Consider the following 23,796-nt stretch of genomic DNA (forward strand, 5'->3'; position numbering starts at 1 on the left):
TTTTTAACATGGTTGAGTTGATCCAGCCAATAAGGCCTTGATCTTTTGCTATCAAATCTTCATAGGTTGGATTTTGCACATGCATTACTTTGGCCTGCTTCCCTCCTTAAGCTGTCTCTTCCTTTGCTATGAACTAAGGTAGATGATCTGATCCTTCTGTTTGATCCCAAAGCTTCATGCACTAAATGTAAGGGGCAACAATCTCTTTCCACACAAAGTGGTTTGATAGGTTTAATTTGATTCTCACTTCAGGGACCTACTGGTTTGAAGATGTATTTGGGTCCATGACATAGAAACCGATAAACCAAATAAATCAAGCAAAAAAGGACAAGCCACACAATAAGGAGAAAGGGAGAAAATCTGACTTCAACACTATGCAGTTGCTGATGTCAGATTCTATGGCCTTTTGATGCCAGCAAGTTGGCTGCTAGCAAGGTTCGGCGATTAGTGCTGACAATGGTGTTAGCCACGGCAGGTAGAAAGAAAGGATAGAACAAAGAAGAAAGAAGAAAAGAGCGAAGCAAAAAAGGAAGAAGAAAGAAGAGAAGAAGAGAAAGAAAGAGAGAAAAATTGGAAAGAAAATTGGAAAGAACAGAGGAATCAAGAAAATGATGAAGATGAAGAAAGTTGATTGAAGAAGAGAAGAGAGGAATCAAGAAAGTGATGAAGATTAAGAGGTGAAGAACTTAGGTAAGAAGACACAAATCTCAACTTCAGATGCTAACGAGTGGACCCAAATCAGAAAGGATGATTTTATTGGCTTTGATACCATGAAAATCATACAGACCTGCTCCTGCATGCAAACCAAGGTGAAAGATAGGAACTAACCAGTCGTGACCTCCAAAAGTTCTTGATGGTGGGAAGCCAACTCCATAAAATTTTATTTATGTGAAGAGCCCTAAAGGGACAAATTACAATACACTGGGTTATAAACTTACAATTAAATTACATCTACCAATACAAACAAAGAGTTAGTACACAATTAACTAGAAGCAAATTACAAAAATACCAAATGAGCGGACATCCTTATGTGAAATTATTAAAATGCCTTGTTGTCACAATGCTTAAATAGGGGCGGTTTCATGTATTTGTGTGTAAAATTTTTTAATAGAATTATTCAATTAATTTTGCACTTTCTATTTTCATGAAATTAATGAAATTATTTTCTTAAAATTTGTCAATCAGTTATTTAACTTATTTCACTTCCTGTAATAAACAAGCCGATAAAGAACATCTGCACTCAGAATTGCTTTTATCACAAGCTGTGGAGGTTAACCATATTGACCAATAGTAGCCTCGTTCCGTGTGGTGATGCCATTGTTTCTTGAGATTGCCAATATGTTTTGCCTTACTGTAAAGAAGTAATGCTGTACTGCTGAACTGAGGAAGCTTGTGGATTAACATGATGTCTTTTTTTCTCTTTGATTGTTGTCAGTTTAGCCCTTGTGCATTGCTTAATTCAAGGGACAAATTTCGTCAATTTCCTCCTGCAAGTCTTCATCAAGCAAATTATGGGGAGGTGGAGGGATGCTTTGGAGTTCTCATCACTCTCTACTACATTCGGAAGTTGCTTTCAAGTCATGGCATAAGACCATCATATGAAATGTTGCATGAGAAAATGCAGCAAGGGTGTGGTGCTTTATCTTAACTTATTGTGACATTTTCTTCAATATGTTAGTGTGTGAGGTTAATGATCTTAGTGCCCATATGCATTAATACTTTCTGAGAGCTATGTCACATAGGTGCTGGTGCGGCGATGCGGCACTTTAAAAAAACTTGGGTGCGGGAGGGTATATATATTATATAATTATATATATAATTTTTAACAGATATACACTCGTATCACCACCTTTCATATTTTTTTTATTGTGGGTCCAAAATGAACAATTATGACCCTGGGTGCATTGACCGCACCCAGGGTCGGCTTGACCGCACCGAGTGCCGCACCAACACCCGAGTCGAGTCGCATCGCATCGCGTCGACGCGGGTGCGACACCCTGTTGGCCGAATCCTTGTGACAGTTTCTGAGCTATATTTTCCTCACCAAGGTATACACTTTTTTCTTAAAGTATTATTCACGTTGATGGGTTGTAGCCTATGTCACATAGACTCAGCCAAGCAACCCTCGCACACGTGTCGATGCGACGCGTCGTGGGTGCGGGACTCGTTGCACCGGGTGCGGTCAAACTTTTTGGGTGCTTCGTCAACCACACCCAAACTCAAAAATGTCCGAAATTGGACTCGATCAGTGTTGACTGAGTCCAATTTCTGACTTTCAAGTTAGAAAAAAAAAGAAGAAAAGAGGGGGCAGGAGGTTAACTCCTCCTCCATAACTCCATTGCACCTTCAAGTACATACCTCTCTCCTCCTGCGTCCTTTTTAGCGAGCCCCACCTTCAAGTACGTACCTCTCTCTCTCTCTCCATTTCTCTTCTTTCTCGCTCTCCTTTTGTTCCTCCATTTCTTCCTCCTCTCCTGCTCCCTTTTGCTTTTGCTCTTTTTCCACCCCCACCTCCTCCATCTCCTCCTCTTCTTCCTCCTCTGTTGCATACACATCAAGTCTCTCTCTCTCTCTCTCTCCCCTTTTCCCCTTTTCCTTATTTTTTTATAGTTTTACAACACCTGACACAAGCAATCAGCCAGGTGTTAACTGGGTCAGACTCAGGTCTGACCTGGATCTGTTTATACCCAAGTGTGATTCAGACTTAGGTCAAAGCATCCCAGGTCTGAATTGGACTTGGACTCTGACCCAAGTTAGACTCAGTGTTGTGTCAAAGCAGACCTAGGTCTGAATTGGACCTGGGTTTGCTTTGACTCAGTCTTATTCAGACCTGAGTCAAAGTAAACCCAGGTTTGAATCAGTCTGGATATACAGTGCCAGGTCTGTTTGAGATTATATATACCCTCCCGCACCCTGTACCTCGCGCCCGTTTTTTTTCCCCAGCACCTGTACCCGTACCCGCATCCATACCCGCACCCGCATCCGCACCCGCACCCGCACCCGCACCCGCACCCGCACCCGCACCCGCACCTATGTGACATAGGTTGTAACTTTTGATAATGTACTTACTGTGAAATAATTTGGGTGATTATTTGCAAAATAATTTTTTTTTAGTTTTTGGCTTTGATTGTTTCTTCCAGTATTTTTTTTTTCTAAAGATGCTTGATATGCTTAATGATGCTTTTTGTAAAGATGTTAAGAGTGTAACCTTGTGATCTATGTTTGTTTTCTTTTCTCTTCGTATCAATCAGGATAGGCATTGGAATCACTAGATATGGCCCATCATCCATATCTAATGTTTGATTCAGATTATAGTACTGTATAGCCACAATTATCTAAAATGAAGTTTTGTGAATAACGTTAGATTTTTCAGCTGCTCTCCTAATTATGGTCCTTTTCATTTGTGAAATGAAATATTGTTTTGTTGCATTTCTTTTTGTCATTTAAGGGTATTGATTTGATATGCATACCTACTCTGTACCAAATGAGCAGGTAAGTTGCTGTTTCAATATATTTGATAAAGCTATTCAGATGTGCGGTGAAATAAGATATGTGATTTCCAGCAGGGCTGCACATGAGCCGAGTTTGAGCCATGCTTGGGCTGGCTAGGCTTGGCTTGTTAGGAAAGACAGGTTGTTCAAGTTCAGCTCGAGCTTGAACAACCTGTGTTTGTGATCAACTCAAGTTGAGCTTGAGCTGAGCTCAGCTCGGCTTGAGCCGACCATCTTTTGTATTTTAAAAGCTTTGAAAACAATGCGAAAAGGGTTTTGAAATTAATAGAGGAGGCGTAGGATTCAAACTCCCCACCTCCTCCACAAGTGACCAATATCTTACCCAATAGGATAAGACCTCTTTTTGTTCACTTAATGAACAAAAAAAATTAAATTATGTATATGAAAACTTCATCTTCACAAACTATGTGTGCTGAGCTTAATCAAACTTGTCGAGCTTATCCGAGCTCGCTTTCCTGTTCAAGCTCGGCCTGTTTATGTGTACTGAGCCTGAATCCTTGCTCAAGCTCAACTCATTTATTTTTTAGGGCGAGTTCAAGTTGGGCTTAAACAGGCTAAGCCCGAGCTAGCTCGGCTTGTTGTGCTGCCCTAATTTCCAGTGGCCATGGCCAGTTGGTGAGATTTAAGTGGTCAGAGTGCAGTTAGTAGATCTTCCAAAGCAAACATGATTATTGTAGGATGGCAACTGTTAGGTTGTTTCTGGTAAGTTTAATCTCTGTTGCATTTCTTTCTCAACCTAGATCACTCTAATAAAGCTGGTTTTTACAAGCTAATGACTATACCTTTCTTCTATCTTTCATAGGCCAGCAAAGTGAAAGATGGGTTATCTGTAGATTTTAGGGCATTGTTTTTGAAGGTTGGCACTCTAGAAACGGAGTATATCTAGCGGACTATAATCTAATCGCCCTCTTAATTCAAAGAGAGGGATTAGGTATATGCATGCAACAACTAGCAAACAAGGCAATGTTCATGAAGAGATGGTGGTAGTGGCAAGGGATAAAGATTAGTGGTCGATGAAAGGATCAACATTATAAAGCACAATAATAGTCTAGAGGGCACACAATTGTCATGGAAGGAAGAAGGGCTGTAGTGAAGAGGTTCCATGGTGTTGAAGGGTTAGATAGTTTATTCTTATTGAATTTTAAGTATTTAAATTTAAACATCCATTCACATAAATGCAAGTGGACTGTTAGCCAGATGATATATCAAACCCCAACAACCTTATCGGGGTATGGGCCCCTTATTGAATAAGGTAATCAACCCACTTGCTTGTCATTGGGGTTTATTAGCCCAATCGACTATCTTGAGAAATCAATTGGCCCTTCGATGTAGCCCATGGCAAAGGTCGAATCCCCCACTAGTTATCATCCCATTGGAGTTATTGAGAATGAAGTGTAATGGGTATGGTTCTAGACCCAAAGTGTTTTCTTTGTATTATATTTACAGGTTGATGTTATCGGATCTGGGCTGACAGACCCAATCCAGCTTGTACCTTATATAACACTAAATATAGGGCACAATCTCTCATAAGAGAATCATGCCAGTCATTGCCGCCTCTCCCTCTCATAAATCTCTTTCCCCTCTGCAGCGTATGAAAGTCTGGTCGAAGGTGCGTGACTTCTAACATGGTATCAGAGCGGGTCGAGAAGTAAGTACCAGGTCGATATTCTCTTTTTCCTTTCCTTGATTCTAAATCTAATCTCGTCAGATCAGATTTCATCGTATTAGGCTAAAACTTCTTTCTTTCTTAAATCCTTACACATCTTCCTTCCTTCTCAAGATTTCAGTCTCTCAATATTAAATCTGGTCACACCAAACAGTCTGGTCACGTCAAACCAGATCTGTTTCTTTTAAAACTTAAAACTCGGTTATTATTTTCTTCTGTAACGCTGGATTGGATCGTTCCATATCTAATGCTTTTGTTCAAGCCAGATTAAATTAAATCTGGTCGTGACAGATTGATTTTTCTCTTCAGCAGGGTTAAATCGAATCTGATCGTATTAGACTTGTGTTTCCATTTAAATCTAAATTTCTCGTCTTTCAAATCAATTCTTGATCAAAATCTTTTATCTAATTATTCCTTCTTGTTCAGCTTGTTGAATCAGATCTGAATAAGATTTCAACGCCTCAAAGTGGAATCTGACCTGATCTAGTTCTTTGTCCTAACGTGACATTTCGTTTCTTATCTTCATGTTTGTTATTTAAAAAAAAAACTAATCAAAGTTTCGATCCAACGAAAATTTTAGATCATTACCTTGTCTTGTTCTACTGATTACTTCTGACTATTTGCAGCAAAAAAAAAAAGAAAAAAAAGGAGGAAAAACAGATTTACATTGCTGGAAAATCAAACTGCTGGTCAGAATGTTCTCTTGTTATCTTTCCACATGGATTCTCCTTCCCTTCCTTCCAGTTTTCTTGGACAACTCATATCTGAGAAATTAAACAACTCAAACTACTTGACCTGGAAGCTGCAAATTTTGCCTTTTATTAAGAGTTTGGATCTCTCTGGATATCTTGATGGAATGATTCATGCACCACCAGAATTTGTCCTGCAGGAAGAGCGGGATGATAAAGGGGAGGTTTACAATAAATTGGTTTGTAATCCAGAGTTTGCAACATGGAGAAGAAAAGATCAGGCGGTTGTGGCTTACATTACCTCTACGCTTTCCCAAGAGGTATTAGTGGCCATTCCAGATGAATGTTCATGTTCGGCCAGAGAGTTGTGGCAGATATTGGCTTAAACTTATTCACAGATTTTAGAAGCCAGAATTTTGCATTTAAAGAGAGAATTTCAGCTTTTGAAGAAAGAAAGTTTATCAGTTACATGAACAAAGTCAAGAGTATTACAGATCAACTAGCCATGGTGGGTTGCGTAATTCCTGACAAAGAAAAGGTTCAACAGACACTGAATGGTTTGGGATCTGACTACCACATGTTAGTCACCTCTCTTCTATGCCTTCCTTCATTGCCCAGTTTTGAAGATCTACGGGCTAAGTTACTGCAATATGAAGTTACCATTAGAGGTGAGGAGATTGCCCTTAATTCCAATAATCATGAGGTACTTGTCACAGGAATAGCGTCAGGGCGAGGATGTGTGGGTTTTCGAGGCAGACGTGGACACAGAAGAGGTAACCAAGGAGGCCATGGGTTCCTTCCCACACCCAACATGTCACCTAACTCGTATCTAGGGAACCAATATTTTAGAAATATACTAACATGTTTTCAGCGTAAAAAAAGGGGCACATTAAAGCAAATTGCTGGCATAATCTGCAAAACAAAGGCAAATTTAGTGGTGCTGGGCTCTCTACTAGAGGACAAGCAGGGGACGACCCTAAAGATGATGAAAAGGAAAATGTGTCTTGATTTCTGCTCTTTCAGAGTTGAGCTTCAAACAAACTGAGCAGGGGACTTGGTACATTGACTTCGGGGCTACTGCACATGTGACAGGTGATGTTGGTAAGATTTCGAAACCCATACCTTATCGTGGTAAATTTAGTATTAAAACTGGAGATGGTGCCCTTCATCCTATCTCTTATGTTGGAAACATTTCCCTTCCACTCCTCGATTCCTCATTACCTTTATCTGATGTTTATCATTCTCATAGTATTGTTAAAAACATTGTTTATATTTCTAAACTTGTCGATGATACTAATTCTTCTGTCGAATTTACTTTTTCTGTATGTGTCGAGGATCTTCTCACGAAGAAGACGCTCGTTGAAGGAGAACTATAGGGAAACATGTATGTCTTTAAGGAGTCTCTTCCAGTTTGTGATGCATCAATAAATTCACAGCCAGTTCGTCCAATGTCATTCAAAAATTGTTTTAGTGTATCTCAATGTAATAAGCCAAAGTTTTGGCATCGTCGTCTTGGTCATTGTAATCATTCATTTATTGAGAAGCTTGTGTCCAGAGGACTTGTTCCGCAGTCTAGTTTGAATGTTGAGGCTGATTTTCATCTTTGTTCCAGTTGTCAATTATGCAAGAGTCATGTTATTCTATTTCATTCAATAAATCAAAGAGCTTCTATGCCTTTTGAAATTGTTTATTCTGATGTCTGGAGACCTGCCCCACAACTTTCTTTATTGGGCAGTCATTATTATGTTACCTTCATTGATAGTTACTCCAGATACACCTGGATTTATTTTATGAAACATAAATCTGAAGTTTTCAAGCTTTTCAGCTCGTTCTGTGCTTTAGTTGGTAATCAATTTTAACTAAAATTCAATATTTTCATTGTGACGATAAAGGAGAATACTTATCGAAGGAATTTACTAAATTTCTCCAAGATAATGGAATAGGTCGTCGAATATCTTGTCCACACACACCACAACAAAATGGTGTGGCAGAAAGAAAACACCGGCACATTATAGAAAGTGTGCTGAGAATGTTACATGACACTCATATTCCTTTAAATTTATGGACAGAAGCTTTTCATTCAACTGTTTATGTCATAAATCGACTGCCAATGAAGTTGCTAGCCGACCAATCCCCTTATTTTACACTCTTTGGGGTTCGTGTGTGTTTGGCTGCATATGCTATGTTCATATTGACAATTCTCAACGTGATAAGTTTTAGAACAAGGCATGCAGGTGCAGGTTTGTTGGGTATGCTGATCAGTATAGAGGATATCAGTGCTATGACTGTTAGAAAGCTTCATCAGATCTTATCTATGCGTAGAGGAAGAGAGGGATGAGAGAGAGCAATTGGGAGGCTGCTATAGCAAGGGAAACGTCTTCAATTAATTAAGAAGATCGTGTCCTATTTCATTATAAAGGAAGTAAATGGATCGGGTTAAATACATTGGACCCAGACCTAAAATATAAAACACAATATAAAACATACAATCAAGAGCCCAAAACTCGATTCAGTTTAATATGAGTATAAATGTAATTAACAGTCTCAATACCCTCCCTCAAGTTGTGCATGGTCTTGCACCATGGACAACTTGCCTTTAAGATACCAAAAACGAGCATTTGTAAGGCCCTTGGTGAATAAATCAACAACTTGATCTCCTGTTCTCACATAGGCTGGAATGATCTCTTTGTCCTCTACCTTTTGTCGAACGAAATGTTGATCAATCTCTATATGTTTCGTTCGACCATGATGGATAAGATTGAAGGCAATTTGAATGACACTTTGATTATCACAGAAAAGATTAGTAGCTTTCACTTCTTCTCCTATCTCAACTAATAGATGCCTTAACCATGTGACTTCAGCAGTGGCAGACGCCATGGATCGATATTCGGCTTCTGTGTTGGAACGTGCAACAACACGTTGTTTCCGACTACTCCATGCTATTAAGTTCTCATCCAGAAACACAATACCCAGAAACTGATTTTCTATCGTCTGGATCTCCTGCTCAGTCCGCATTTGCATACACTTCAAGTTGTCTGGAGTCTTCCTTTGTCTTTGATTGATGATAAGCAAGTCTATCTCCAAGGGTTCCCTTTAAATATCGAAGAATCCTGATTCATTGCATACACAATATCTGGTCTTGTAAAGGTAAGGTACTGAAGCATTCCAACTAAGCTACGATAATGCTTTGGATCTTCATATATTTCTCCATCTTGAGCACGGAGCTTGTGATTTAACATGCTGAGAGTATTCAATGGCTTGCAGTTTTTCATTCCCGACTTCTCCAAAAGATCCAAAGTATACTTCTGTTGAGTCAAGAAGAGACTAGTATTCTATCGATCCACTTCAACCCCTAAGAAGTACCGCAGGTCACCCAAGTCCTTCATTTTAAAATTCTGACTCAGCAAGATCTTCGTCGCCTCTATATGCTCACGAGAATTTCCCTGTAATGATGATGTCATCTACATATATGAGAAGTAAAGTACTGACCTGGTGCTCTCGAAAAATGAACGGGTGATCAAGTTGAGAACGAACAAAACCATGCCATTGAACTTTCAAAGAAAAGCTGTCAAACCATGAGCGAGATGCTTGTTTCAGCCCATAGATAGCCCGTCGCAATATGCAAACATGTGTTTTAGGATCATTTTCTGCATAGCCAAGAGGCTGCTCCATGTAAACTTCTTCCTTCAAATCTCTGTGCAGAAAGGCTTTTTTAACATCAAGCTGACTGAAAGGCCATCCATGTTGAATCGCCAAGGATAATACAAGTCGAATGGTCCCCATTTTCACAACGGGACTAAACGTCTCATCGTAGTCTTCTCCATATGCCTGCGTGAACCCTTTAGCTACGAGTCTTGCTTTATGTCTTTCAATAGACCCGTCAGGCTTATACTTGATCTTATATACCCACTTAGATCCTACAACATTCTTACCTGTAGGTCTATGAATTATTTCCCAAGTCCCACATTCATGCAAGGCTCCAATTTCTTCATTTATAGCATCAACCCATTTTGAAGACAAAGATGCCTGGGAGAAATGAATGGGTTCTTCCTGTTTGTCAACTTGTGCAATAAATAATTGCATCTCTGTAGAAAAGTTTTTGTAGCTTACCCATCTTTCAATAGGATGTCTGATCCTCTCTGAACGCCTGACTTGATCAGTCAGGTGAGGAGTCCCCTTTCTGTTCTGCCTAACATATATTGCTCCCTTAATCTTTCTGTCATTTAAACAGGTCGTGAGAGATGTCGGAGGTTCCTCTACATCAGATGACACGATAGATTCCTGAACATCTGTCAACGCGTCTTCATGAGGCTCTCTACTGGCTTCCATGGATTCATTTGTTACTGTACGACATCAGGTAGTATCATGTATCCCCAACTGCTCAAACAATTCACTCGCAAGCCATGGCTGATAGCTTTCTGTCTCTTTGACATTTTCATTTCCTTTGTTCAAATCCTGAACATTATTCTCATCGAATACAACATTTCTTGAGACTTTAATGTGCCTGGTGTCAGGATCATAGCACTGGACCCTCTATGTTCATCTGCATATCCAACAAATCTGCATCTACACGCCTTCTTTTGAAACTTGTTACGTTGAGAGATATCAATATGAACATAGCATACACATCCAAATATTCATAATTTACTATAATCAGGCTGAGTACCAAACAACACAAAATAAGGAGACAAATTATCTAACAACTTCATCGGTAAGCGATTTATAACATAGACTGCAGAGTGAAAAGCTTCCGTCCAAAGACTTAAAGGAATATGAGTATCATGCAACATACTGAGGGCACTTTCTATAATATGTCAATGTTTTCCATCTGCCACTCCATTTTGTTGTGGCGTGTGAGGACAAAATATTTTACGCCTTATCCCATTACTTTGGAGAAATTTAGTAAATTCTTTCGATAGATACCCCCCCCCTCCATCGCACTGGAAATGTTGACTTTTAGTATTGAATTGATTGACGACAAAGGCATGAAACTCTTGGAAGAATTTGAACACTTCATATTTATATTTCATAAAATAAATCCAAGTGTACCTGGAGTAACTATCAATGAATGTGACATAGTATCGACTACTAGAGAGGATTGTAGAGCAGGTCCCAAACATCGAAATAAACAAGTTTGAAAGGAAAAGAGGCTCTTTCATTTATTGAATCTAACAAGAGTACATGACTCTTACACAATTGACAACTAGAACAAAGAGGGTTATCTGCCTTGTGACATTGACTTGACTTTGAAATAAAACCACTCGACGCTAGTTTCTCTAGAAAGGAATTACTACAATGACCCAAACGGCGATGCCAAATATCTGGTTTATTACATAAAGACAAACTTAAACAATCCTTAGATGATTCTAATGTGACTGGCTTATTAACAGATAACTCTGATGTAGTCCCTCGAACTGATGAAGAAGCCTCTTTGAGGACATACATGTTTCCCTTCCGCTCACCCTCAACGAGCGTCTTCTTCGTGAGTGGATCCTTGACACAGACAGAAGAGGGGGTAAATTCAACGCTAGAATGAGTATCATCAACAAGTTTAGAGACAAAATTAATATTCTTGACAATATTAGGAGAATGAAAATCATTGGCTAGTTTTAAGGAACCATTACCAAGAGGAATGTTCACATTTCCGGTATAAGATATTGGATGGAGAACTCCATCTCCAGTTTTGATACTTGCTTTTCCAAGATAAGAGATAGGTTTCAAAATTTTATCAATATCACCTGTTACGTGGGCAGCGGCTCCAGAATCGATGTACCAAGTTCCTTGATCATTCTGTTTAAGATTCAATCCCGATAAGGCTGATGTTAAAAGGTTTTTAACATTTTCTTCATCCCTTGGATTTTCTGTTGCTTTTCCCTTGCTTAACAATCCTGTGACATTCGCTTTTCCTTTATTTTGGGGATTGTGCCAACAATTCGCCTTAATGTGTCCTCTTTTGTTGCATAAGTAACACGTTGGAACATTTTTGAAACTCTGGTTTCCCGAAGGCAAGCCTGGCAGTGTGTTAGGCATGGGCAACAAACCACGCCCCCTTGGTTATTTCTCATTTGTCCACGTCCTCCTCGAAAACTCCCATAGCCTCTCCCTATAGACATTCCTGTGATCAACACGTCTTGACCTCCTGAATTGTGACCGACTTCGTCTCCTTTGATGGTTATTTCATATTGTAGTAGCTTGGCAAGAAGATCCTCAAAGTTGGGAAGCGAAGGAAGGCACAAAAGAGATGTTACCAACATATGGTAATCTGGCCCGAGTCCATTCAGTGTTTGTTGTACCTTGTCCTTATCAGAAACCACACAACCCACCATAGCCAACTGGTCAGTGACGGTCTTTACTCTGTTCATGTATGTTGTGACATTCATATTCTCCTTCCTTAGAAGTTGAAACTCCCGCTTTAGGTGCAGTACTCTAGCTTCTGAGACCTGTGAATAGGTCTTGGCAAGTTGTTTCCACAACTCTATTGCTGAGCACTCATCTTGAATGCCTACAAGAACCTCTTGTGAAAGAGTGGAGGTAATGTAGGCGACAACTGCTTGATCCCTTTTTCTTCAAGTCGTATATTCAGGATTTTGAATCAACCTGTTGGAAGCCTCCCTTTTATCATCCTTGTCTTCCTGCACGATAAATTCTGATGGCAAAAAAATCGTTCCATCGAAATGTCCATAGAGATCTAGACTCTTGATGAAAGGCAATATCTGCCTCTTCCAGGTCAAATAGTTGATGTTATTCAGTTTTTCAGAGATGAGTTGCCCTAAAAAGCTGGATGGCAACGTAGGAGAATCCATGAAGGTAGTGATTAGACAAAAAATAGAAAATGAACAAGCCCTGACAACCCAGCTAAACACATGCAGAAAGTGTAAGGTCCTGGTTTGAAAATTTCTGTGAACTGTTTTTGTTTTTTTTGAGAGATCACGTCAAATCTGGTGACGTCAAGTCTAGTTGTAAGTCTCCCCCCCTTTTTTTTTGTAACCGGATCAGATTCAACCCCCTTTTTTTGCTGCCAAATATTCAAGAAAGGAAGTCTGAAACAAAAAAGGGCGATTCAGAAGAAGAAATTTCCGAAGGTAATGTCAAAAAAATAGTGTCAGATCTGATCTCAGTTGCAGATCTGATCAGAACCAATACAATAAATTTTGAATATGATTTTTGGCTGAAAATGGATTAGGTAACGACAGGAGCATAGGGAACAACATAAGTAGATGTTGAAATCGATTGGAGACAGATCTCAGATCTGATTAGAGATCGGCCGACAGAACAGTCGTCAGTAGCAGACCCTTATCCTGACGATCTGATAAAGACCAAAGGAGTGGAGTGAAATGGAGAGGGGCAGATCCGTCGCCCAAATTTAGGGCACAACAGAGTCTGATCATATCTGCCCTAAGGTGAAAAGAGACTTCAAGATAGAAGAAAGAAGAAGAGAGGATGAGGAGGAGAGGAGATGACCCAACAAGAGAAGATCTCACAAGACACCTTTTGGAATTGATTCGCTGTGCAGAAACCATGATCAGATTTTTGCCTGCTCTGATACCATGTTAGAAAGCTTCATCAGATCTTATCTGTGCGTAGAGGAAGAGAGGGATGAGAGAGAGCAATTGGGAGGCTACTGTAGCAAGGGGAACGTCTTCAATTAATTAAGAAGATCGTGCCCTATTTCATTATAAAGGAAGTAAATGGATCACGTTAAATACATTGGACCCAAACCCAAAATATAAAACACAATACAAAACATATAATCAAGAGCCCAAAACCCGATTCAATTTAATATGAGTATAAACGTAATTAATAGTCTCAATAATGACCCCACTACCAGTCGCATCAAAGTTTCACGGAATGTCGTGTTTGACGAGACTCATATTGATGATTCAGGAAGTACAGAGGGGCACAGTAAGGATGCTGAAAGTTATCAGCCATTGCTTGGTGTTGAGGTGCTTGATCAAATGGCGACGCATGACGAACCCTCATGTCACACACTATCTGCAGAACGACATAGTACAAATGTATACCTAGAAAAGGAAAGGCTGTCAAACACACAAGATATTACTATGCCTGTCGTTTCAGATGTTACAAAGTTTCAAGGAATTACCTATGTGCGGCGCAACAAAAACAATATTCAACGACCTATTGTGCAACCCAGGAGGCCTGAGAGGATTCACCATCCTATTGAAAGATGGGTAAGTTATAACAACTTCTCTACATACTTACAACTGTTCATCTCTCATATTGAAAAGCATGATGAACCTATCAGTTTCTCACAAGCATCCATGTCAATCAAATGGGTTGAGGCTATGAATGAGGAAATGAAAGCTTTACATGAGTGTGAAACTTGGGAGATTGTTCCTAGACCATCGAACAAGAATGTTGTAGGATCTAAATGGGTATATAAAATCAAGTATAAACCCGATGGATCCATTAAACGCTATAAGGCGAGGCTAGTAGCGAAAGGGTTCACTCAAGAATGCAGGCAAGATTATGACGAAACTTTTAGTCCTGTGATTAAGATGAAAACTATTCGATTAGTTCTGTCCTTATCAGTTCAGTATGGATGGTCTCTAAGCCAACTTGATGTCAAAAATGCAATTTTGCATGGTAGTCTCAAAGAAGAGGTGTATATGAAGCAACCCTCTGGTTATACAGAACATAGCCCCAACACACATGTTTGCAAGCTACGAAGAGCCATCTATATGCTAAAACAGGCCTCCCGCTCATGGTTTGATAGTTTCTCTATTGAAGTTCAGAGGCATGGATTCGTTCGATCTCATCTTGATCATTCACTTTTTATTTTTCGAGATCATCAGGTACGTACCTTGATTCTTATATATGTGGACAATATTATTATTACTGGGAACTCTGATGAACACATAGAAGCTACCAAGATTTTACTAAGTCGCTAGTTTAAAATGAAAGATTTGGAGGTTTTGCGTTATTTCTTGGGGGTTGAGGTGGATCGACAAGATGAAGCCCTGTCACTAACCCAACACAAATATAATTTAGACCTATTGGACAAGGCAGGCATGAAAGATTGTAAACCACTATCCACTCCTAGTGTCCTTAATCATAAACTCGGTTCTGAGGATGGGGAAGTATATGAAGATTCCAAACACTATCGGAGTCTTGTGGGTATGCTTCAATATCTCACCTTCACTAGACCAGACATTGTATATGCAGTGATTCAAGTCTCACAATTCATGCATGACCCACAAACAGAGCATATGAATGCTGTCAAGAGAATCCTTCGATATTTTAAAGGAACTTGTGGAGATGGTCTAGTTTATTATCAGTCCAAGTCCAAAGGAGAACAACATCGACTGGATGTATACAAAGATGCAGATCGGGCTAGAGATCCGGATGGACAGGCGGTCATTTTCTGGATATTGTGTCTTTCTTGATGAGAACTTGATACCGTGGAGTAGCAAGAAACAACGTGCAATTGCTCGATCTAGTACTGAAGCTGAGTATCGATCTATGGCAGCTGCTACAGCAGAGGCCACATGACTGAGACATCTTTTGACTGAAGTCGGATAATCTATTCTACCCACACTCTCTTGTGTGATAATCAGAGTGCCATACAGATTGCTTTTAATCCTATTCACCATAGCCGCACAAAGCATGTAGAGATTGATCAACACTTCATTCGACAAAAGATAGAAGATAGAGAAGTTGATCCTGCTTATGTTCCTGCCACTGATCAAGTGGCAGATTTGTTCACTAAGGGTGTTACCAGTATGCATTTTTTGTTCTTGAAGAACAAGTTGTCCATGGTACAAAACCATTGACAACTTGAGGGAGAGTATTGAGAATGAAGTGTAACGGGTCTGGTTCTAGACCCAAAATGTTTTCTTTGTATTATATTTACAGGTTGATGTTATCGGATATGGGCCGACCAGCCCGATCCAGCTTGTACCTTATATAACACTAAATATAGGGCACGATCTCTCATAAGAGAATCGTGCCAGTCATTGCTGCCTCTCCCTCTTGTAAATCTCTTTCTCCTCTGCAGCGTATGAAACTCTGGTCGAAGGTGTGTCGAAGGTGCATGACTTCTAACGGGAGTTTCTGAGAGGATATGAGATCTTTGGCACTTTTCGGATATGTAATGGGTGATGGAAGCTGCCACTAACTATTATTTATCGGCCCATTTGAAGTGTCAGAGGATTTTATCAGCCCAAATAAAATTGAGGTTTATCAGCCTTTTCGGGACTTTGGTGGGAATGTGAATCGGATTTAAAAGAAAATATTTTCTAAAAGTTTAATAAGATAAGAAATTGTATAATTATTTCATAGATTCTCAAAGTGATTTACAAAGTGTTTTAAGATCTATTTTATTGTCTTTTATATATATCTCATTTGAAAAACGGTTTTTGTGTTTCAAACTGAATTTGCAAAAATGATTGATGATTTATTATGTTGACTTTTTGTAAATGTCTTTTCAACTTTTTTTTAAACCATAGAAGCCTAATTATTAAAGCTGTAATTAGTTGTTCATCATGTAATTTATTAAATGTTATTATTGATTCACAGTGAGAACTTGATAGAAATAGCAAGAAATTAGAGAGATGCTCATAGGATACTTCGATGAGGAAGTCAAGCATCTTAACAATGGAGTGAAATTATTACTTTCATCTTTTGGAAGACATTATAATCATCTCACAATGTTTTTTCACCTTGTGTATTGGAGATTTTAATGAAAGTTGGGTTATAGACAAAAATGAACAGTTCGATAGTCACATACTGAGACATGACCAATTATGGGCCTGTTTTGGGGTGTGACACTTGGCATCTAGCAACTCCATATTCCATCTATAAGTAGTGGCAAATGAAAGTACTCTTTGCATAGTTTTCATCTTCACCAGCAAGACTAAAATTAAATGCTTCTTCATAGTTGAGAGTTGAGAGTTGAGACCATACACTTATGTGTACCCTTAGTCACTAATTGGGCCTTATATCACTCAATATTATCATTGGACTGCTGTTCAATTTTGTATACCCGTTTGGACCTTACATTCTTATCAGTTGGTCTATTCAGTCTCTCACGTTCCACATGTGTAATACAGCCATCTCTTCATTCATTCCTGCTATCTAGCGAGGATGATGCTTCACTTTATTACAGGCTCTCAAGAGTGTTCAAGAACACAAAAGAAGCTTTGAAATTTACATGAGAAAGTCTCATAGCTAACAAAACATTCAATATGTTGTTTTACTCTAATTGAATGACATGCTTGTCCTTTTTGCGTATCACTGGCCGCATTTGAGGATTCACCTTGTGAAGAGACATGAGTTGTACCTTCATTATTATTTGTTGCTACAATTTCTGAAGCCTCTTCATCGGGAGTACCTTATTCACCTGTGGTTTGTTCGCCATTCGTGTTAGGACCATAACTAAGATTCCTTTTCTTTTATACAGTTGGAGAGGTACAACATAATGTCTATTGTGCTTTTCAACATGTGATGAATCTTTCTCTCTTTCTGTAGCTGCACTAACTGAAGCATTATTCTGAAAGAAATCACCGCCATCTACACTGCCCTCTGCTTGTTTTGGTTAGAAGAAAACATGCCAAGTTCAATAACACTGGTTAAAGGAAAATGACCAGCATGTATGATTAATTCAGCATCTCTACCTTCTTTTAAGTTTTCATTCTTGAACTTGTTCCCATCAAAGACTACACATTTTGAGATCAACACCTGTCTGAGTCTATGACTGTTGTATCAATAGGCTTTGTAATGATCATAAGAATCTGCCAATCTTTACACTTCAGCTTGAAGTGAATTTTTTTGACAGGTAGAATTGTCCACATACACATAATGTACGCAAACAAACACCATCATGAAGGAATAACCATGGTTTTTTCCCAAAAAGTATTTGTTAAGGTAACTTTTTTTAAGAGCTTTTGATGACATACAATTGTTCAAAAACATGCTGTGTGAAGTACTTTTGACCAGAAACCTTTCCTTAGCTCACTGCATGCATGAGAGTAAACCCTGTCTTAACAATGTGCCCTTGCATTCTGTCTGACACATGATTCTATTAATGTGTGTTTGGGCAAAAAATTTCCTGGTTCATTCCACTACCTAAGAAAATCTTTAAAAGGCGAGGGATATATTGATCTCCTTCATCATTCCTAAAGTTTTTAGCACATGAATCAAATTGGTTCTCATTATAGAATTGAAATGTTTGAAGCCTGAACATAGTTAGGACATCCAATTTGCATTTCAAAAAGAAAATCCTGGTATATTGAAAATGATCATCTTATGTTTCCTATGTTTCATTGCTATGAATTTTGTAAGACCATAATTTTGTGCTGACACCAACATCTGTCGATTTCCTTTAACCTCCAACAGATACTAATCTGCTTATGACAAGATCAAAAACCATGCTTCTGTTGTACTTTGAACTGAAGCTCCATTGCTAATGGCCCTTGATAGTGGCTTTCATTATGTTGCTCCCACTGATTCCTGGACTTAGAAGGAGTTTAAGCAATGTGTCCTCATACATGTGTGTGTGTGTGTTTACATTTGTGTATCATGTGGTTGTGTAATATGTGTGTTGCACATTTGAAACAAAAAGTGCCACAAATATGTTATGAAACAAAAAGTGCCATAAAGAGTATTTGAGTACTTGATGAAATTGAAGCTTCCTTTTGGCGAATACACTCTATTCTGAGGTCCATGACTGCAGAAAGTATGTGACATGTGCTTTTAACTTCTTTTGTAGTCAGGAAAGAGGATCATAGCAGAGGTGAGTGGGTTTCTCAAATAAGTACATTTTTGGTACAAGCTGCTTAATATTGTCAACATTCATCTACTCTACTAGGAAATTCTGAGAACTTTTGACAAGTACTTTACAGTCCTATTGTGTTTCAAGCAGTGCCACAAATACCATTTTTGGTATTTCCCCAGGAAGGAAAAAACATGGGAGATTTAAATTTTTTTTTCTGGAAAAATATCAAGAAAATTCTCGGAAATGTATTAGAACACAAAGGACATGCATATGAAAATATGTTAAAACAATCTTAAGTCGTGTTAAGATTGTGTTGAAATCTCATTAAAATTGCAATATTTTGAAAGTAAGGATATTTTGAGTTTTCCTGATTTTGTCAGGGTTTTATCTTTTTTTTTTCAATTTACTGTGGTAAAATAAATTTATTTTCAAAACATTTCTGTTATTTGTAACATAAATTTTGTGATGCTTATGTGTGTTGATTCTTTTTTGGAATTTTGTGGACAACTCCATTGTTCATTTAGGATAGAGAAGATACAGAATGATGTTTCATTTTTTTGCTGCAGGACATTTGCTAAGTTCATGGGTAAAAATGAGGCTCTGTGGAAAGCGAAATTGCTGATGCAACAAAGCTTATCTCATGGTGCCCCAAATCCCAAACTATTGAAGATGTTGGAAGTACTGACTGATCATTTCAGTATGTGAACTGGGCTCATTATTTTCATTTGTTTTGTATATTTGTTTTTGCAAATCTGTTAGGGTTCTCTTTTGCCTCAATGAGCTGCTGGTGTTTCTCCTAGCAAACTAACCCTCATAGTTTTAAAACTTAGTGAGCTGTGACTCGACCTGGCATGGGTTGACCCATGACTCGGCTGGTCAACTCGGTGACTCGGCCGAGTCATGTCAACTTTTTATTTTATATCAAGACTGTAAAATAAGCATATAAATATGTTATTTACATATTTATTACTAATATATGTTGTATAATATGCATATTATATGTTATATTTATTTGTACATTTATGTATTTATATATAATATAGATGCATATTATAAAATATGTCATACGTATATAGGTCTCCGATGATTCATGCCTACACTCGGGTGACTCGGCCATGTCAGCCTATGACTCGGACAAGTTATGGACTGACTTGGCTGAGTTTTGTTCACTTCCGGGTCATTCGCTGGGTTGACCCTGTACATGACCGACTGGAACCGAGTCACTGGGTTGACTCAAGGAGTTTTTAAACTAGCCCTTGTCTCAATATCATTGGTTTGTCTGTCGCATGTGCACTCACTTTTTTTTCTCCTGTTTATATTCCTTTTTTGTACTTGTGCCCTCGACTTTGGAAGGGTGGGGAATGATGTGTTGAGGAAAAATCATAGTTCTACAAGTTTCTGAAGAAAAAATGTGCTTTTGGTCAAGTGAGTTTCTTAGCCCTCTTGGAAGCTTTTAACAGCTGTAACTCAATTGTTGAATTCTGAAAATCTATAAGACCATAAAAAGACCATAAAATCAATCAGATTACAGAAGTGCACAATGCAGCAAGTTCTTCACTTAACAATGGCTCAATTGCAGATTTCTTAGTATTTTCAACAGAGTTAGCATACACCCTACTCTCCCAATATCTGGACATAGATATGAACATGATAATCCCATTTTATGGCAAAATCTTCAAAGATGAAGTCACACAGGCCAGTAATAATGATGAAATGATGTAATAAACAACTGAACATGAAAGCTCTATAAAGTGCACATTGCTGCCACAGGGTGAGCAGTAAACCCAATAGATGTAAAATGGTTTAAAACTAGCCACCAACAAGACTATAACCAAAAGTACTTTCAGCAGATCATCCAAACTGAAGAAAAGTTAGGAATGTACTGAAAACAACCTTAGAAAGGATAACGGCTTGCAAAAGTCAAATAAAAAATATAGTTGGCTAAATCACAATGATGGGAGACCGAAATCAAGAAAAACTTCAGTCATCCGGATCAGATGAAATGAAGCCAAATCAATAGGTGTAAGTGCCAATCAAACAGAAAGCAGTTTGTTTCTGAAAATGTCAAATTTCATGATTCATGTCACACAGCAGGATCTTGGATCAGTTTGAAACATTCCAGACGTCAGCCAAATAAAGCCCACCAGAAACTCCAAGAAAATTGAACAAAAGAAAGCAACCAAATCACTCAAATTTTGAGAGAACTGTTAACAAACCATATAGTGAAAACCACTTGATTCAACCAGTGGATTGGTCAAAATCATTTCACCCAAGAACAAAAGTTGTTCAAGATAGAGATTTTCTTTCTTTTCCGGAAATTTTACTGATTACTGATTAGTAGATGATGTCAGCTGCTGATATGAATAAATGAGTTCAGAACCAAAATATCGCAGACAAATTGGATGACTACACATGCTGTGACAAAGGAATCATGATTGACTAGTGAACTTAATCAATTGCATTGATGTCTATTGTTCTCATATCATGTTACGTAGAATCAAAACATAAACATGAGAAACTCCTGTTCATTCTTTATGAAAAGAGGTAGTTGCTGCCTAAATGCATACATCATAATTTAACTAGAGTAGGCAAAAGACAAGAATGCTACTATATGTCAAGAGATACACAAAATTAAACTATATCCAAAAGAAGTTTATTGCACCTAGATACACCAACAAAAGGGCCAAATCATAGTTACTAGGATACAAAATGGACACAGGAAGCGATTCACAAAGCAGAAGCAGGGAAGCGAGCAACTAAAAAATGTATGAAGTGTGAAGCATGAAGCGATTAGGGAGCAACATGGAAACACCAAGGAAGTGAAAAAGAAGGTGCCATGGAATCAACTAGGATGCGAAAGGTGAAGCACCATGGAATTGACAAGGAAGCAAAATAGGAGGCAAGATGAAGTAAAGTTGAAGTGAATAAATATATAAGAAATAAATAAAAAAAGCATTGGTATATGGACTCTACCTGTCATTTTAACATATTCAAGCAAATTAGCATTAATTTATTTACCAAGTCATAAGGGTTATAGATATATAAATTTTAAAAATACAAACAAAGAAAAAAGAATACTTTATGTATATTTCATTCTATTCATCCATATGTAATCATCATTAAGAAAATGAAAAGCCTAAAAAGTAGTTGACAAGTATAAAATGAAATAACATTCGTGCTTCACATTTCACCCCATTGGTGTGCATTAGTTAAATAAATATGATATTGTGGTGGTCATAACAGTGAGTTAAGGTTTTGTTTTTTGGTTGGTTAGGGTATGTTCTGGGGACACATGAAGATGGGGCCAGCTTTCAATTCCCATCTGTCCTAGATGAGAGTAAAGATGAAACCAAAAGATGACTGGTTACAAAAACTTTCCTCTTGGTTCTGGGGACACATGAAGATGGGGCCAGCTTTCAATTTCCATCTGTCCTTGATGAGAGTAAAGATGAAACCAAAAGATGACAGGTCACAAAAACTTCCTTCTTCTTGGCGTGAGAGAGAGAGAGAGAGAGAGAGAGAGAGAGAGAGAGAGAGAGAGAGAGAGAGAGAGAGAGAGGTACACATTGAAAAAAACAGAGGCATATGAATGGAAGAACAAAGCCATTCCAGCCTTTCTGGCTGATTTGTGCTCCAAGGATGCCTTTTTGGTCCTCTTTTGCAGTAGCATTGAGTGAATTTTAGACAGGATGCTACCACTTGCTATCGTTATGGCAGACAGCAATCTCCCAAGCTCCTCACCACCTAAGGGCGTGCTTGGAGATGATTATTGTCTTGTCATCCCTAGCCGCTTTACCAGCTAACTGGACTCATGCTTCAAAGGTAAGAGGTCAGAAATAAAACCCTTGATTCCAACTTAGGGAAGAACAAAGGTAGGGTAAGGAACAAAGAGGTAATCCTGTCCCAATTTTCTTCTTTCTAGAATGTCCCTGAGAAAGCAAAAGAGCCCCATAAAATACTTACTGAAATACCCTTAAAAATGGGCAGACAACCTGAAAATAAGAGGGAAACATGCTTCCTTGAACAAGAAGTGTTGTTCTCATATGATAAAGTGTGATTCTTGAAATGAGAGAAGTGTGTTTCTCTATTTCAAAGAAACATGCTTCTCCTATTTTGGAAGTGTCTCTTGTCTCACTTCCCTTATTGTTGGGGAAGCAACTCATTTGGTGCTTCCAAAGCATGCTTCTGGTAACTATGGGCCAAACTATAAAATATGTTAATAAGAGTTACTATAACTTGAACATCCTTTTATGTACTTTAAGGTTTTCTTGGACATCCTTTTATGTACTTGAACATCCGGCTCCTTTCTATGATTATTAATTTATTGCTGAACTTAATCCATGGCAATGGCAAGTCTAGTGAAAATAAGATGCTAAAGGGAACACAATGGTATTTGACTATTATTCAGGATTTGGCTATAATGAAATAAGAAATAACTATGATAGTGAAGATGCCTTATAAATGACAAACACGGAATCCAATAACTCTAGAATCTTAGAACTTGAGTCTACAATAGGTTCTTAGAAGTAAAATCGTCTCACACTTTTAGTTCCTTGTTGCTTGGTTCATTTTTTTTTAACTAAACTAAATTATCTATTTACCAGTGATAAATTTTCACTTCACGTTTTCCTTTGAGTTTTATAATTTGTTGTTTTACTTTTGGATGCATGTCTCATATTTAGCTTGGTGCTTGTAATTATCTAATTTTGAGTTTATTTGGATGTAGATACCAAGGATCCCAAGGAATCAAGAGTGATCATTTTTTCAAACTATAGGGGCAGCGTGAGGTAGGAACATTTTCTTCAGGTACTTCTAAATTTATTCCATGGGTTTATAGCTTTTTTGCTCTATGTTGCAAGATGCTCATTGTACCTCGCACCATAATTATAGAATTTTTCTATATTGTAACATACAGTAAAAATTATGAATTTGGTTATATTGCTTTATGTTGGATAACACTACTATGGTTATTGTTGTGAACTTAAGAAAAATACCTATATATATAGTGACCTTTACGCTTTCAGGACTAGTGGATCTTGACTAAAAGAGTAGTTGTATACACTTGAAGGTACTATACAAGATGAAGCACTATATGTGTGCATGCAAAGCCTTGGAGAGCCTTGTAGCGTGCCATAGTATGGGACGTGGCGTGGTGTGACTTGCGGAAGAAGTGTGTGCATGCCACAAAGTGTGCCT

General features: G+C 38.3%; 1 protein-coding gene across 1 annotated transcript in view; it reads left to right on the top strand.

Annotated features, from left to right (window-relative positions):
- Positions 1-23,796, top strand: part of FANCM (DEAD/DEAH box RNA helicase family protein) — a 78,948-nt gene that overhangs the window by 13,434 nt on the left and 41,718 nt on the right. The window contains exons 10-12 of the mRNA XM_089987014.1: positions 1,436-1,629; positions 19,167-19,297; positions 23,327-23,387. Coding sequence (XP_089843140.1) covers positions 1,436-1,629; positions 19,167-19,297; positions 23,327-23,387 — 386 coding nt within the window. The remainder of the gene's footprint in view (positions 1-1,435; positions 1,630-19,166; positions 19,298-23,326; positions 23,388-23,796) is intronic.

This window comes from Nuphar pumila, chromosome 1, assembly GCF_984573655.1.
Source record: "Nuphar pumila chromosome 1, dmNupPumi1.hap1.1, whole genome shotgun sequence".
NCBI classification, from domain to species: domain Eukaryota; kingdom Viridiplantae; phylum Streptophyta; class Magnoliopsida; order Nymphaeales; family Nymphaeaceae; genus Nuphar; species Nuphar pumila.